This window comes from Raphanus sativus, chromosome 6 (assembly GCF_000801105.2).
Source record: "Raphanus sativus cultivar WK10039 chromosome 6, ASM80110v3, whole genome shotgun sequence".
Lineage (NCBI taxonomy): Eukaryota > Viridiplantae > Streptophyta > Magnoliopsida > Brassicales > Brassicaceae > Raphanus > Raphanus sativus.
The window spans coordinates 24,275,319-24,290,421 of record NC_079516.1 but is presented as its reverse complement, the minus strand read 5'-3'; the positions used below and the strand labels follow the sequence as shown (position 1 = coordinate 24,290,421).

General features: G+C 32.1%; 1 protein-coding gene and 1 long non-coding RNA gene across 2 annotated transcripts; one reads left to right on the top strand and one right to left on the bottom strand.

Annotated features, from left to right (window-relative positions):
* Window positions 1-610: 610 nt before the first annotated feature.
* Window positions 611-3,438, top strand: LOC108807240 (homogentisate phytyltransferase 1, chloroplastic). Its single transcript, XM_018579500.2, has 13 exons — window positions 611-844; window positions 1,077-1,130; window positions 1,257-1,510; window positions 1,603-1,686; window positions 1,766-1,840; window positions 1,934-2,017; window positions 2,100-2,189; window positions 2,272-2,373; window positions 2,451-2,546; window positions 2,648-2,719; window positions 2,805-2,900; window positions 2,980-3,084; window positions 3,176-3,438. Exons 1-13 carry the CDS (start codon window positions 805-807, stop codon window positions 3,215-3,217), a joined length of 1,194 nt encoding a protein of 397 aa, XP_018435002.1. The 5' UTR covers window positions 611-804; the 3' UTR covers window positions 3,218-3,438.
* Window positions 3,439-8,646: 5,208 nt separating this feature from the next.
* On the bottom strand, window positions 8,647-9,643 carry LOC130496954 (uncharacterized). The gene is made up of 2 exons (XR_008936038.1): window positions 9,239-9,643; window positions 8,647-9,128 (listed from the first exon to the last, which is right to left on the bottom strand). It is a non-coding gene; the product is annotated as an uncharacterized LOC130496954 (long non-coding RNA).
* Between the last annotated feature and the right edge of the window lie 5,460 nt (window positions 9,644-15,103).

Genomic DNA, 15,103 nt, shown 5'->3' with positions numbered 1-15,103 from the left:
ACATTCCACTTTTGTAGAAAATTAGTAAATAGTAGAATGTACGTTCTAAAAATAGTAGATGAACATGTTTATTTTAGAAAACGCTTTCTACTATACCATTTTCCGTAGAAGGCACATTCTACCTTTAGGAGAACGTATTTTCAAATTCTTATTTATCAACTTTTTGAAAACAAAAAAATATCAGCATGTGTATATTGGTGTTTTATTAATTGTTTGTATTTTTAATATTTTTTTTGATTCACAAAAGTATTTATTTCATTAGTTTTCAGAAATACAAAGGGTAAAAAGGAGAAAAATTGGACAAAAAATGATTTATACCAAAGGGACAACACCCTTGTTTTTTTGTTTTCTATTAGCAATTTTCCCAATATTTTATTGTATTTTTATACCCATGGAGGTGATTTAATGTCCGGCCCGCGAGAACTTGAGGCCTGAACTGACACAACATAACTAGCAAAGGACAACACGTGATATACTTTGTCCCCCCGACAGATCTTTTGGTGTGGAACCAAGTGGCAAACCTACACCACACTTTTCACTAATCATAAGATACGTTCTTCTAATTACGTCTATAACCCTTGATTACTTCTTCTAGTTGCATCTGTACTTGCATTTCCCATCAAAAGTTAAAAATAAGTTTTTTGTGGTCAATCATTAATAAAAACACGCAACAGAGACACTAATTATTTATTAAATTCTCGACCGACTTGTTCATTATTCCATCGTTTCTCATGTTGTTGCGTCCCGAAGATCATCTCTTTGGTCTTTGATATCTGAACTGAACCAAGAAAAAAAGTAGCTTTCATGGAGTCTCTGCTCTCTAGTTCTTCTCTCCTCTCCGCTGGTAACTCCTCCTTAGAATCTCTTCCAGATCTATTTCCTTTTTATTGTTTTATTTTTTTCCTTTTAATGCTTTGTCTTGTGATTCACTTCCATACAAAAAAGCTTTGATTTTTTATTGAATTGTTTATTAGATTGAAGTAGACCACAGTATGGAGAGAAGCTTGTTTTTTTCTGGGATTTAATTTGAATTTTGTTGTTTGTCATGCATGCAAATATGCAATGCAATGTATCAGCTGGTGGTGGAGTTTACTGGAAGAAGCAGAATCTAAAGATCCACTCTTTACCAGGTGCGTTTAGGGTTTAATTAGCTTCCTAATTGCTTATATTCGATTACACATATCAGTCTACAAGACAAGACAAATGTATGTTGGAAACTAGTCAAGGTTTTGGTCTTTATTCATTTTATTTTGCAGGAAACCGAGTCCTGAGTTGTAATTCGAGTAATGTTATTGCAAAACTGAAGAGTAGGAACAATCTTGTTACTAGGCTTGAAGGTCAAGAATCTTCATCATTGCTCTTGTGTTCGAGACATAAGTCAAGGTTTCAAGCAAATGCCACTACGGGTCAGCCCGATGAGGCTTTCGACCCTAAGAGCAAACCAAACTCTTTTAGAGACTCCTTAGATGCGTTTTACAGGTTTTCAAGGCCACATACAGTTATCGGCACAGTTAAGAAACGTTTCTCAGTCTCTTGATAAAACATAAATCTCTACAGATTACAATAACATTATCTCTGTGTTTGGTTTTGTTTTTTTTGCAGGTACTTAGCATTTTATCTGTATCTTTCTTAGCAGTAGAGAAGGTTTCTGACATCTCGCCATTACTTTTCACCGGCATCTTGGAGGTAACATGGTGTATGATTGAACAGTAAAAAAATGCTATTTCATTTGTCTATTTGAACAATTTTGGGTTTTTGTTGTCAGGCTGTTGTTGCAGCTCTTATGATGAACATATACATAGTTGGACTCAATCAGTTGTCTGATGTTGAAATAGATAAGGTAACATGTCTCTCTGTGTTGTTCTTATGATTCCAAGATCAAATCATCTTCACTAGTGCTTAGATCATACTCTTATGTGGTTCTTTGTTGCAGGTTAACAAGCCATATCTTCCGTTAGCATCAGGGGAATATTCTGTTAAAACCGGCATTGCGATTGTAGCTTCCTTCTCCATCATGGTATGAAGAATGCCATTTTTTCACACACTTTTGAAACATTTATATAAATCTAATTTTAAAAATTAAAAACACAAACTTACAGAGTTTCTGGCTGGGGTGGATTGTTGGTTCATGGCCACTATTCTGGGCACTTTTTGTGAGTTTCATGCTTGGTACTGCATACTCTATCAATGTAAGCTAAGCTTCTCTCACCTTAGTGATTTGGCTGATGTTGAAGTTCTTATTAACCTTTTTTTTTGGCCTATTAAAAACAGTTGCCACTTTTAAGGTGGAAAAGATTTGCATTGGTTGCAGCCATGTGTATCCTTGCAGTCCGAGCTATTATAGTTCAAATCGCCTTTTATCTGCATATTCAGGTAACTTAAAACTAGTTTCCTTATATATCTTTTGAAGTGTTCCATTTGCCAAAGCTGTTGAGAACTTTTGTTGGCAGACCCATGTGTTTGGAAGACCAGTCATGTTCACCAGGCCTCTTATTTTCGCCACCGCGTTTATGAGCTTCTTCTCTGTCGTTATTGCCTTGTTTAAGGTAAACAAAGATGGAAATGATTATTAACTCAAAGTGAAGCATTCTACTAGCTAGTGTAGAGATGATGAAGTTTTGAATGTATAATTGGTTTTATATTGTAGGATATACCTGATATTGAAGGAGATAAGATCTTTGGAATCAGATCATTTTCTGTTACTCTTGGTCAGGAACGGGTAAGATTCCAAAGCTAAAGAACTTGTAATAGAGACTCTGTGTTGAAAGCTAAAAATTGAGATACTTGTTTGCAAAAAAAAAAAGGTGTTTTGGACATGTGTTTCACTACTTCAAATGGCTTACGCTGTTGCTATTCTAGTTGGAGCCACGTCTCCTTTCATATGGAGCAAAGTCATCTCGGTAACAATCTTTCTCTACACATCAAATTACTGCACAAAAAAGTGTTAAAGGCTTCATGTTTTGTTTGGTTTTTGTGTAGGTTGGGGGTCATGTGATTCTGGCAACAACCTTATGGACTCGAGCTAAGTCTGTAGATCTGAGTAGCAAAACCGAAATAACTTCGTGCTATATGTTCATTTGGAAGGTTAGATTTGGCTATTAAACCCCGAGTCTTTTCAAGTTCATCATATCACACACCATTTACTAATAATTTTCTTCATGTCTGTTGTCATCAGCTGTTTTATGCAGAGTACTTGCTGTTACCTTTTCTGAAGTGACATTGGAAGAAAGAAGACAAAGTCATTACTGTGCTTCTGTTTTTATTCAGACAAAGAGTATGAAACTAGGTAGAGATTAGGGTTATTTTTATCCTTAAACATCAATAAACCGCAAAGCATTTCTGTTGGGCAATTTACAAAATGGATTCTTTCTTGTGCAACAAGAAACCCTTGTTTGGTTAAGAAACTCTCGTTTCAAAAAAAAAAGAACGTTGACCTAACTTTCCCGACAAGAAGGACAAGTTTTGGGTTAAATAGATTCTGCTTGGATGAAGAAGAAGATGTCGGATCTTCCAAGGGATATGGAGGAAGAGGTGCTCTGTCGAATTCCAGTGACATCTCTGAGACATGTCCGATCTACTTGCAAAAGGTAGAACACTTTGTCCAGATGTGACTTCTTTGCAAAAAAGCACCTTGCTCATCAAGTAAAAGCAGCAGAAGAATCAAAGGACCCTCCTCTTGTGGTCATGATGATGGATTATAGGGTTGGTTTAATGAGATTGAATCTTTTCAGCACCAACGACTACGTTGTAAAGCATGAAGCTAAACTTATTGGCCTAGATCAAATCGATGTATGTGAAATCAAAAGAAAAAGAGGATTCTTTCTTGCGCAACAAGAAACACTTGTTTGCTAAGTGTCCAAAAACAAAATTAGCCGTGAGGGATCAAGCCCATTAGAAAGATGGGTAACGTATACTGTCCACGCCTGTTCTGCGAAGTTCAGTATGTGGGCTTTGGATTTGTTCCGAAAGCTCTATTATAATACCAATAAATAGACTTTAGTGATTCGACTAATGGTGACAATTTGTTAGTTTTGTTACACGAATTTAAACGGATCATATGGTTTGCTGGCGTAAATCACCGCTTTATAAACTAGTTATGTCCTTCAACGGATCATATGTACCAACATTTCAAAATAACAACCATACAGTTTCTTTTTTGCTACGGAAATAACAACCAGACAGTTGTATTGTATAGTGGTAGAAGTTGATGTTGATGTTGTTTGCTGAGAAAATAATAAAGTTAAATCTTAGATTTCATTAGAAAATCTGAGATTGGATCAATCATCGTTAAAATTTCGTATGGATTAGTTGAATTTTGGCTCATACATCCCTCAATCTATCATTTTATATGTACAAACAATTCAAAATAATAATGCTTGTGGTATATTGGTGGTAGAAGTTGGTTATCCATTAGTCATAAGTTTTATTTTTATCAAGAAGTAAGCTGCTCTGTTTGGCCAGGTGAAATCAAGATTGTGTCTTAAACTTTGTTATAAGTAGAAATTAGATTAATTGTTGATACTATCCTTTTATGGAATTAGTTGTTTTGCTTCCAAAAATCATTCAGTTAACAAACAAAAAAAATATTTTCATGTACAAAAGAAATAAGGAAAAAACATTTCAGAATACAAAATAAATTTCAGATTCAGATTATGGAATGGGAGAAAAAACGCAATGAAGTGCGGAAACAAGGATAAGAAGAAAGCTAGTCCACTGAAAGTTGGAGGAAATGGACAAAAGAATGTTATGATTATTCTTCTCACATAAAACCTTTGAGAGAATATATACGATTTGTGAATGAAACTTGTCATCATGATCAAAAGAAATAAAAATAAAATAATTTTTTAATGTAAAAATAGAAAAACTCACCAATAATTAAGCAAAAGTTTCGAAAGTGAGGAGTGGGCACAAAAGTGTACATCTTTGGTTACAATCAAAGAATCCAACATAAAATCAAAGTTGTCAAGATGCTCCATATAGCATATATAACCTCCTTTTTCTTAAGAGCCAATAATTCCTTATAAGATAAATAAAACATATTATTCCATTTGCTTTTGCTAACAATTTTTTGTTTTTCAACTTTTGGGACCATTGACACATAATCTCTTTGAAGCTCCAACATACAATGAGGCTATAAACTTTTCTAGCGGAGTCACTTCAATCTATTCCAATCTTGAAATTTTGTTTTAAGCATCAAAGTCACTGATTTTGATGATTTATTTCCTAGAAATTTTAACTTCTTTTTTTTCTGAAACAAATTCATAACATTTGTTACTTGTAAGAAAAATAAATGGTTATTTAAATAATTTAAACAGAGATTATTTTGAGTAAATTCGCTGACCAACTCAAATCATACGTTATAAATTGAGGAATCTGCGGAAGTTATGTGGAATCTACTAGCCAATAACCAAACATGTCTAATGAAAAATAATTTATATACTAGATTTCGACCCGCACAACTGTCCGGGGGTTGATTTTCATTTTATATACATAAATATTTGAATTGATATTCAGATATCATTTAATAATAGGATTTGATGTGATCATGGACCAACAAGTTGGTAAAGATAGAGAAGAGGAGATCAAAGACAAGCAGGATGAAGATGGAGATGCCTTGGCAATTCCCAAAGGTCCCATGATTCGTGCAATGACAAGAAAACTCCATGAAATTGTTGGAAGTAAGAAGATTGTCTTGGTCGAAGCTTGAGTAACCAAGACACACTTACCACACTTTAAGCTAAACCTTCAAGCTGATCATAATCTAGGCAAGTGGCTTGTGTGTACTCTTTTTCTCTTGGTTGGTTTTGTCTCACTGGGTTTTCCAACTAAGGTTTTTAATGAGGCCATGAGTTCACTTTCATATCACCTAGATGATGTATCTTTGGTGCATCTCGGATGCCTTGGACCAACCACATATCTATCTTATGCTATCTTTAGTTTATAGTCTTTATTTCATGTTTTATGTTTCGCAAACTCTTTTATGTTTTAAACTAAGTCTTTGGTCTTTGTTTGAGTATCAAGGGAACATGTTTCCTTTAATGATCTCGACAACTTGAGCCTGTTCAAGTCTTCTCTCTATTTAAACTTGTCGCAAGCCTTCTTTCTATGCAATCATCTTTTATCTAAAACCTAGTTCTCTCTTAAACTTGTTTACGAGTTTTTGAGTGATCTTGTTGGTGCGTAATATCCAGAAAACCTCTAGGTGTCTAAGTTGGTGTGTCATATCCGATCTAGTCATCTACAAGTGTCAAGGAGTCTTTCCGCAACTCTTTGAATCAACCATCAGTCCACTGCTTTGAAGAACTTGAGTCTTTGCCTCGCCATATCACCTAGAGAGCAATCATCCTATAATCATATTATGATTACATTTAATAAGAAATCAAATAATAATAAGGAATCAAATATCAGTTTGTTAATCAATCCGGTTTTGTAGTAATAGATGGTTATACTAGGAGTGATATATTATTAAGTCATATTATTAATAATAAATGAATGGTAACTGATTTCTAGTGAGGATCCATTTTTTTAAAAAAATCACATATGAATTGAGGTTGTAACTTCTCTTTTAATATATAAAGATAAATGACCAGATTATATATATAACGGTAACAACTAGATTAAAGTTAGCTGGTTTAAATTGAAAGTGTTTTGCAACTTTTATTAGTTTTGGCTAATAGGAATATATAATACTAGATTCTATGTCTCCATAAACATTATGTCCCCTAGGCCCTAACCAATTTGAAGTTTTAAAGTTCGGATTGTATTGATAAGCTTTAAATTTTATAATAAACATACCCAGATGTAATCAACATACCCAATTTGAGTTTTTAAAGTACGTTAGCCAGATAGCAAGGTGCTTAATAAGCAAATCAGGAAGGGAAATTTTCAAAGAAATTTATTTTAGAAATTGAAAAAATAGGGGTTGTCTTTACTCTTTACCTTTTGAATGACGCATAAAGACATATGCTTGGAAACAAACATTTCATTACTCAGCAAAATAAAAAAGAAAAGAGAACTAATTTATTTAATGATTTTCCTCAGCAGTTTAAAAAATTGAACAAGAACTGGGTTCATGTGAACTCTTAAATTCACCTCAATTGTTAGCACCAATCAAAGTATCATATAGGATTAGTAAAAATAAGAAAACAAAATTAAAAAAAAAATAAATAGGTGAAAAAGACGTCGACTAATTTTTTTAACGTCATCTATGGTTTCTTTTTCATCATCCACGCATAATATTGAAAGATTCTTCATCATCCACACAGAATATTGAAAGCTTTGTTTGTGAAATTGGTAAACCCAAAACACTAAACCGTAAATCTTTGGATAAACTCTAAACACTAAACAATAAACCCTAAACCCATGGATAAACCCTAAATCTTTGGGTAAACTCTAAACTCTTCAAATATCTCTTTACCCAAAAATTAGTCGACGTCTTTTTCATTTCTTTCTTTTTTTTAAAAAAAAAATTGTTTTTTTTAACTAATCATACATGACACTTTAATTGATGCTAACACTTGAAGTAAATTTGAGAGTTCACCACGGGGGTGAATCCAAGTTTTGTTCTTAAAAATGTATCATTGTCGCTTAGTTTTCATGAGCTTTAAATCAAATTCTCTTTTACTGACATTATATTTCAGATGTTCTGAAGCATCTGAGTATTTGGACTGAACCAGCTTCGTATCCTTGAAAACTCAAACAATCATAATATAAAACTATCATGTGATTCTATTGAGAAGATCTTATAACGTGAAATAAACATGAAATCGTCAGATACATAAATATTTTGCTTACAGAATCCACCATAATAGTTTCACAAAAAAAAAAAGAATCCACCGTATTTTTTAATCACTACTTGGATAGAGAACTGGACAAAAGAAAATATTGTATGTTTACCAGACATGGGAAAGATAGCTTTCGACTATAATGAGACGCGAGAAAGTGTTGGGTACATCAGCAGATGCGCAGACATGGCCAGTGGCCACATAATAGATTCAAGAAGAATACACATACATCATACAACAGTTGAATTACAAATTTACATATATATATATAAAACAAGAATTATACTATATATTACAAGTTCATTACAAGAATAAAAGTAGGTCTAGTGGTGCCAATCTGTATATAGTTGTAGGCTTGTAGCTGTCCCTTATTTTGTGTACTGCCTCGGTGAATATATTAGACATGGATGTGGTGTGACTTTTAATCCAATGGAATCCAACTGTAAACGCATAACAAATATATAAGCATCGTTATAGACAATCAAGGAATTCGATGGTTACATTTACTACAAGAAATATCAGTATTAGTAGCACACGAAAAACGCTACTATAGAGATTTAGTAGCGTTTTTATAAACGCTCTGACAGCCGTAGCTATAGTAAACCCCTATATATCATAGCGTTTTTCACGAGATATGATAAATATAAATTGTAGCGTTAATCATAAACTATACAATAATCTTTTATAACATTTTATCCGTGCTGTAGTTTAATTTTTCATTGCCCTTTTTTAGTGTTGCAAAATATTTTATGATGACATGAATATAATGCTATAATTTAAAATAAAATATTTAAAATTAACTAATCAAAATTAATTAAATTAATTAATTAGAATATATATTTAAAAATAAACCGAAAATTAATTTTTAATTAAAAAAGAAATTTTATTTATTAATGAAAATTAGATTACAAATAAATATAAAACTAGATCAGGATAAAAAAATAAAAATAAACCAGAATACATTAAACCAAAAACTAAACCAAAACAGATTAAACCAAAACCTAAATCTACTCTGTCGTCATCTTCCTACTCCATCCTCCTTCTTGTGTCTATGTGTAACTTCGCCATTGTCTCTGAACTAACTCCCTCAAGCTTCTCATGTCTCTCTTCCCTCGCCTCTGAATCAACTCCATCTCCTCTCTTCTAAATCTTGCTCGACTCCAACTCCATCTAATTGTAGGTAAAAAAAACAAATTTGCTCAGCCCAATATCAAACTCAGATGAAAAATTGCAGTAAGCAGAGGTATACAAAGCTTGCGTAACTCTCCAAGTCTCTTGACTTTTTACCGGCGTTACCGTCGTCCTCTTCATCTGTCTTCTTCCAGTATCGAGCTCTCCATGAAGCTACCACCAAAGAAAAATAAGAAACATAAGACATTCATACGACAACTCAAAATAATCCATCAGAAATAAAGTCTGAAATTTTAAACAACTAAACCGCTCCAAACGTTTACAAGGTATCCAGGACACGAAATCTAGGCTTCAAACTCAACCGCTTCAGACTTGACACGAATCTGGTTCTCTGAGTGAGTAAAGCGAGACAGTAGATCTGTGAGTAACACTTCGAATCAGTAGAAGAGCTCGAGATTGAGAGGAAAGGAACCGATGAGCTCGAGATCTGTAGAGATGCAGAAAAGATGGGATGGGAACCGATGAGATGCCTCGAAAAAAAAAAGAGACGAAAAGAAAGGCAGAGAATTAAATTACATTTGGTCCGTTAGATTAAAACTCATCCAACGGTAAAGAGTGTGATCTGCGTAGAGTTACGTTATTGATCGATAGCAATTTTTTTTTTCTTGGAAAAGCAATCTTTCTCTTGAAAAAACTGACCAATAGGAAAGAAGCACGAGGATAACTAAAAAACTTCATTAATAGCCATTTGATTAAAGTCAATCTATGGCCAAGATTGCTCAATTTATTAAAACTGTTATTTGGTTTAATAATTATTTTATTGATTGTAGTTATATGTTTGACTAGTTTTTTATATAAAAATGAATGATTTCTCAATTAATTTATTCATTTAAATTTTTAAAACTAATGATATATAATAACAAAATGATTAAGTTTCACATTTTTTTGCAATTTTAAGTTAAATAAAACTGATAATGTAAGTTTAATTTGTGGTATAGTACTTAGGGTTTAGAGTTTGGAGTTTATGGTTTAGAAAATAAGGTTTGAAGTTTATACTCTAATAACATACAAGTAAATCATAAAACATCATATGTTTTTCCATTAAAGATCCAAAACATATAAGGTCATACTCTAATATGAAGTATGTGGTTTGGGGTATTAGACTTAGTGTGTAAAATTAAAATTTAGTTTTTGAAGTTTGGAATTTAAATTTGATATAATATTAACAAAATAATTAGCTTCACGTTTATAAGTATTTTTAAGTTAAATAAAATTAATGATATAAGATTAACAAAATGATTATTGAGTTTAGGGTTTGGAATAAAATGTTTTGTGTTTATATTTAAGATTTAATATTAGACTTTGATATTAAATTTAATTTTGAAGTTAAATAGTAAAAGATTAGAGTTTTAAAAATATCTAGTTAGAGGGTTTTGGGGTATGATATATATAGGTTTATAGTTAAGGATTTGAGGTTTTGATTTAATATTTCAAAATATTTAAAAAAAAACATATTAAGAATTTTAATTTAAGATTAAGATTTTAGACTAAATAAAAAAACATTTAAGTTTAGGGGTTATATTTAAAGTTTAGGGTTTAGGGTTAAATTTTAGGGTTTGAAGTATCCTTTAATTATCATTTTTCTTAGAACCTTTAGTTATCATTTTTATCCTTTAATCTACAATCTAACATATAAATTAAAATACAACTATTTTGTAATAATGATGATTTTTTACATCTAATACAATTACTTTTGAAACGAAGTTGATTTATGATATAAATGTGCACATTGTCACGACATTAAAAGATACTTAACAGCTAACACATGAGTGCATCAAAATGAGCATAACATTCTAGAGTTCATATTCAACAAAACTCAAGTTTTCAGAACTTAATCTCAAGTAAGAAGCTGATCCAAGTATCAAAACAGATAAGCCAATTGCTAAGCAAAGAACCCATTTTGATGGTATTTGTATCGAAGGTATGCTCTTGAAGCATGACTCTGATTCGAACGCTCACCACGAGCACTGTGGAACTCGAAGCTTGAAGAGCCAGCATTACTGTCATAATCAAGATTTTCATCTTCCCGTGGTCTTAAAGACATACTCAAGTCACCCTTTTTAAGTTTCTTGTGGTCTTGGTTGGTCGGTTACTCTCATATTACCTTCAAACTGATGACTCGAGGCTTGATTATTGGTCTCGGCTAGGTCCAAAACTGGCACATTTGGCAGTTTAGATACATCTTTATTCGTAGTCGAAGCCGCCACTAGAAGTCAGAACACAACAAGAACATAGCAAAGACAAAAACTTTAGTCAATTGTTCTTCATGACCAAAACAGACAAGAAACTGAATAAATACATAAATTATAGCCAAGTAAAGACTTAAAATTATGACATAGAGCATATAGAACAAACTTTAGCCAAGAACAAGGAAAAAAGGACAAACTTTAGACAAGAACAGAGCAAAGGCAGAGACTTTCAAGACTTGGAAAAGTATTATCGAATTGAGATATGGAAGATGAGAGAACAACCCATACAGAAACAAACCACTATCACGGTCTTCCGTGTCAGACTTAGAAGCAAGCAAGATAATCCTTGTCATCTGAAACTAGAAAACAAACAGGAGATGTTTAATGCAGAGTTTAGAATGAACAATAACACAAATAAAGAAAATTAAGAATCCAAACTCTCACGAAAGTCTCAGATCAGAGAAAGACCAAACAAGATCTCACCACAGCTATCAAACCTCAGTTTCAGTACAGCGACAGCACAATGCGATTCAGACACAAGACAAGCTCAGTTCTTAACAAGTAGTTCAAGATGTTTTCTTCATACTTACATACTAAGATAGTAACAAAAGCTCACACAAGGTTAGGGACCAACAAAAACTACCAAAAGTTCTCAGATTTAGACAAACGAACAACATAAAAGCATACTACTAGAGTCAAAGGATGAAGATGACAAGATCTCAAAAAGACAAACCCAAGACGGTGATGGCAGTTATGAAGCAAGAACGCGCCAGAGAAGCTTGATTTGAAGCAGGTGCTATCGGTTGAGAGCTTCGACGTGACGAAGACGGCGAGCCTGTTCCGCTGCGAAGCAGAACACGGCGGATTGATTAGCAGAGACACGGCGGTGAAGCTCCAGAGTGGACAAGAGGCGCCACACTTACATGTTCGATTGCGGGTGAGTGGAGACCACAGAGTGGTGGTCGGAGCTCGAGATTGTGAAAAGGGACAAGAGGCGCCACCGTGACCGTGTTCGATTGGGGGTGAGTGGAGACCAGAAAGTGGTGGTCGGAGCTCGAGATTGAGAAAAGGGGAAACACATAGATGAGATTCGAGGAGGACAGAGTGGACGATATGAGAATGGCCATCTACGAAGAAGAATATGTGAATCGAAGAACCGTAGAGAAAAAAAGGAATCTAAGAATAGCGGAAAAAAATAAAAATTTTGCCTCCAAAAACACTTTCCAGCTATTGTTCTCATTTTTTATATTCTCGCTTGATGAAATTTTTTTCTAGCACTAATTTAACGCTACGAAAAAAATTAAAATTAGATTTTATTAGTTTTGGTAGCAGTTCGCGAATTCGTGCTACTACGAACCGCTACCAATACTCATATTTCTTGTAGTATTGCAAACTGTAAATTTTTAAATCAATCGTTTAGCTGAGTAATGAAACAAATTCTTTCGAGTTTCCAATCCTCGTTCGTGTAATGTCGAAGCGGACTCAGTGGCAAAAAAAAATCATATGAGAAAAGTTTGTGCATCTTCCATCTCATTATCTTTATCTCCAAATTGCAAACTCAAAAAGTCATATCTTTTTTTAACAATGTCTTTTACATGCTTCTTGACTTTTTTTTGGGGAGAAACTCCACTTTATTTTGATTTCTTGTTTAGTCCCTGAGTTGTAAGATTTGGTTCGTTATGTTTTCTAATTATCAAAGGTGTATCTACATCACTTTGACTAGTTAAGATATGTAAGGAGTTGAAATTTGTTAAACGATTTCCTAAAATTCAAGGTCGATTAAAAACTGATTTAATTGTTGAAGTGCATCCCTGTCTTATATTAGAAATATAGTTAACTGTTAGCCTATGTTATATTAAAAAAAAAAAGAAGAACAACAAAACTATATGGACATATGTTATACAGGCATCATGACAAAAGTACACAAGCACAAAGATCTGGTAGTTAGTAGTTACCAATATTCGAAGAAAATTCAAGTGTAAGTTCTTATGATCATTAGTAGGTAAAATTTATATTTAGATCCTGAAAAATACAAAATGTTTTATTTAAAAGTCAAATAGTCTTATAGTTATAACGGCAATTTTACATTTTGTAATCATACCTGACTTCATTTACACATAAAAATTTGTAATATAAAAGTCAGAAACTGAAAAAGATTGACAACAAAACTTCCCTAAAAACTTAACTGTTAGTTTAACAACATTCACTTCCTAACGTTTTTCTAGTGTTTAAAAAGATTTTTACGTGATATTTTCTTGGCGACTTTACATGCATGGAGAAAAATAACCCTTGCACTCTTGGAACATACTGTAAGATAAAGTAAACTCATTTGTTATATTTGTTATATTTGTCGCCAAGAAAATATTCCTAAAAATAACCCTTGCACTCTTTGAACTTGTGGTATTATCAAATATGATATTAAAAGATTCGTATATACTTGTACTCTTGGAACATTTGATTTGCTAAAGTTGTACTCTTCGAACATACTGTAAGATAAAGTAAATTCAGCTGCCACCAATATCTGCAGTTATTTTACTTAGGATTTACACTTAAGAAAAAACGAGGTAGTTCAAAGTTAACTAGATTGTTTCTTGCGCCAAACATTTTTTTTTAAACAAAAGTAAATTGTGTTTTACTAGTTTAAAAATAGAAACAAAAATCATAAATAAGTATTTATTTAATTTTCTCACTTGTTTTACAATATTTTAATTAGGTTTTAGTTGAAATTCAGTTAAAATAAAAAATATGTAAAAAATTATTTTTACGTTAATATGTTTATATTTAAGAATATAATTTTGAATAGATTGTGTTTTATATATTTGTTGGTTAAAATATATTGATCGCTTAAACTCATTTGTTATATTTATCTTATAAGCTAATTATCAATCATAGAACCATTGTATTATATAGCATCTCTATCAAAATAAATTCAATTACTTAAGAAGTTAATTAATCACATATTTATGCTAATTAATAGATAAAAATATATTTTTAAAAATAAAATTTTAGTCAAAAAATATTTTGTATTTGTTAAGATATATTATTTTTTGACAGAATATAGATAATTATATTTTCAATTATAGTATTTACTAAGAATTTTAATAATAATTATGTTTATGATTTACGTCTATAGTATTTAGCTAAAATTTTCATTATCTTGTTTTAAGAATATATATGTTAATGGTATGTAACTAAATTTTGTAATATATTATTTTAAAAATATTTCTAAAATCAAAATTCTTGTCACTATAATCGTACTTGTCATATAAGATAGAAGTCATGATGTCATTTTACTAAACCATGCCATTACTTTTATTTTAAATTCAATATGATAATGATATATAAGTAAATTTTTTCAAAAAATAATCTTTAAGATAATGTATAGAGGATATTTGGATGTATCCAAACTTAGTGGCCAATTCTTTTTTTTTTGTCAAAACAATCTAGACTAACAATATAACAAGTTCAAATAAACCAGGCGGTCTAATAAAGTTACATAGGTTTATGACTTAATAAGGTAATTGATTCTGTGGATATTTTCGGAACATGATAAGGTTTCACTGCTATATTCCTTGTCTCCTCGGGCTTCAGACAGGATTCAGGTTTCTGAAAAGTAAATTTAACTCCATTCAGATGCCAGGTCAGCCTTAGTCTAGTGGCTAAGTGGCACCCAAGGCACCAAGGTTCGACTCCACCTTCAGGGATTCCTGGGTGGAGATTTCCTCAAGAGACAAAAAGAAAACTCCATTCAAATATTTATACATAAAATATTGGATTAATTTGCTTTTGCTGGTTTGGCGTCTGGATTTGAATATCCATTTATGTTATCCAAAAATATTTTAAATCCACAATTATCTATAAAAATTCAAAATATATATTTGAAAATTTATGATCAAACTATCAAAAATATACATTAAACTGAGTTACTTATTCATCTTT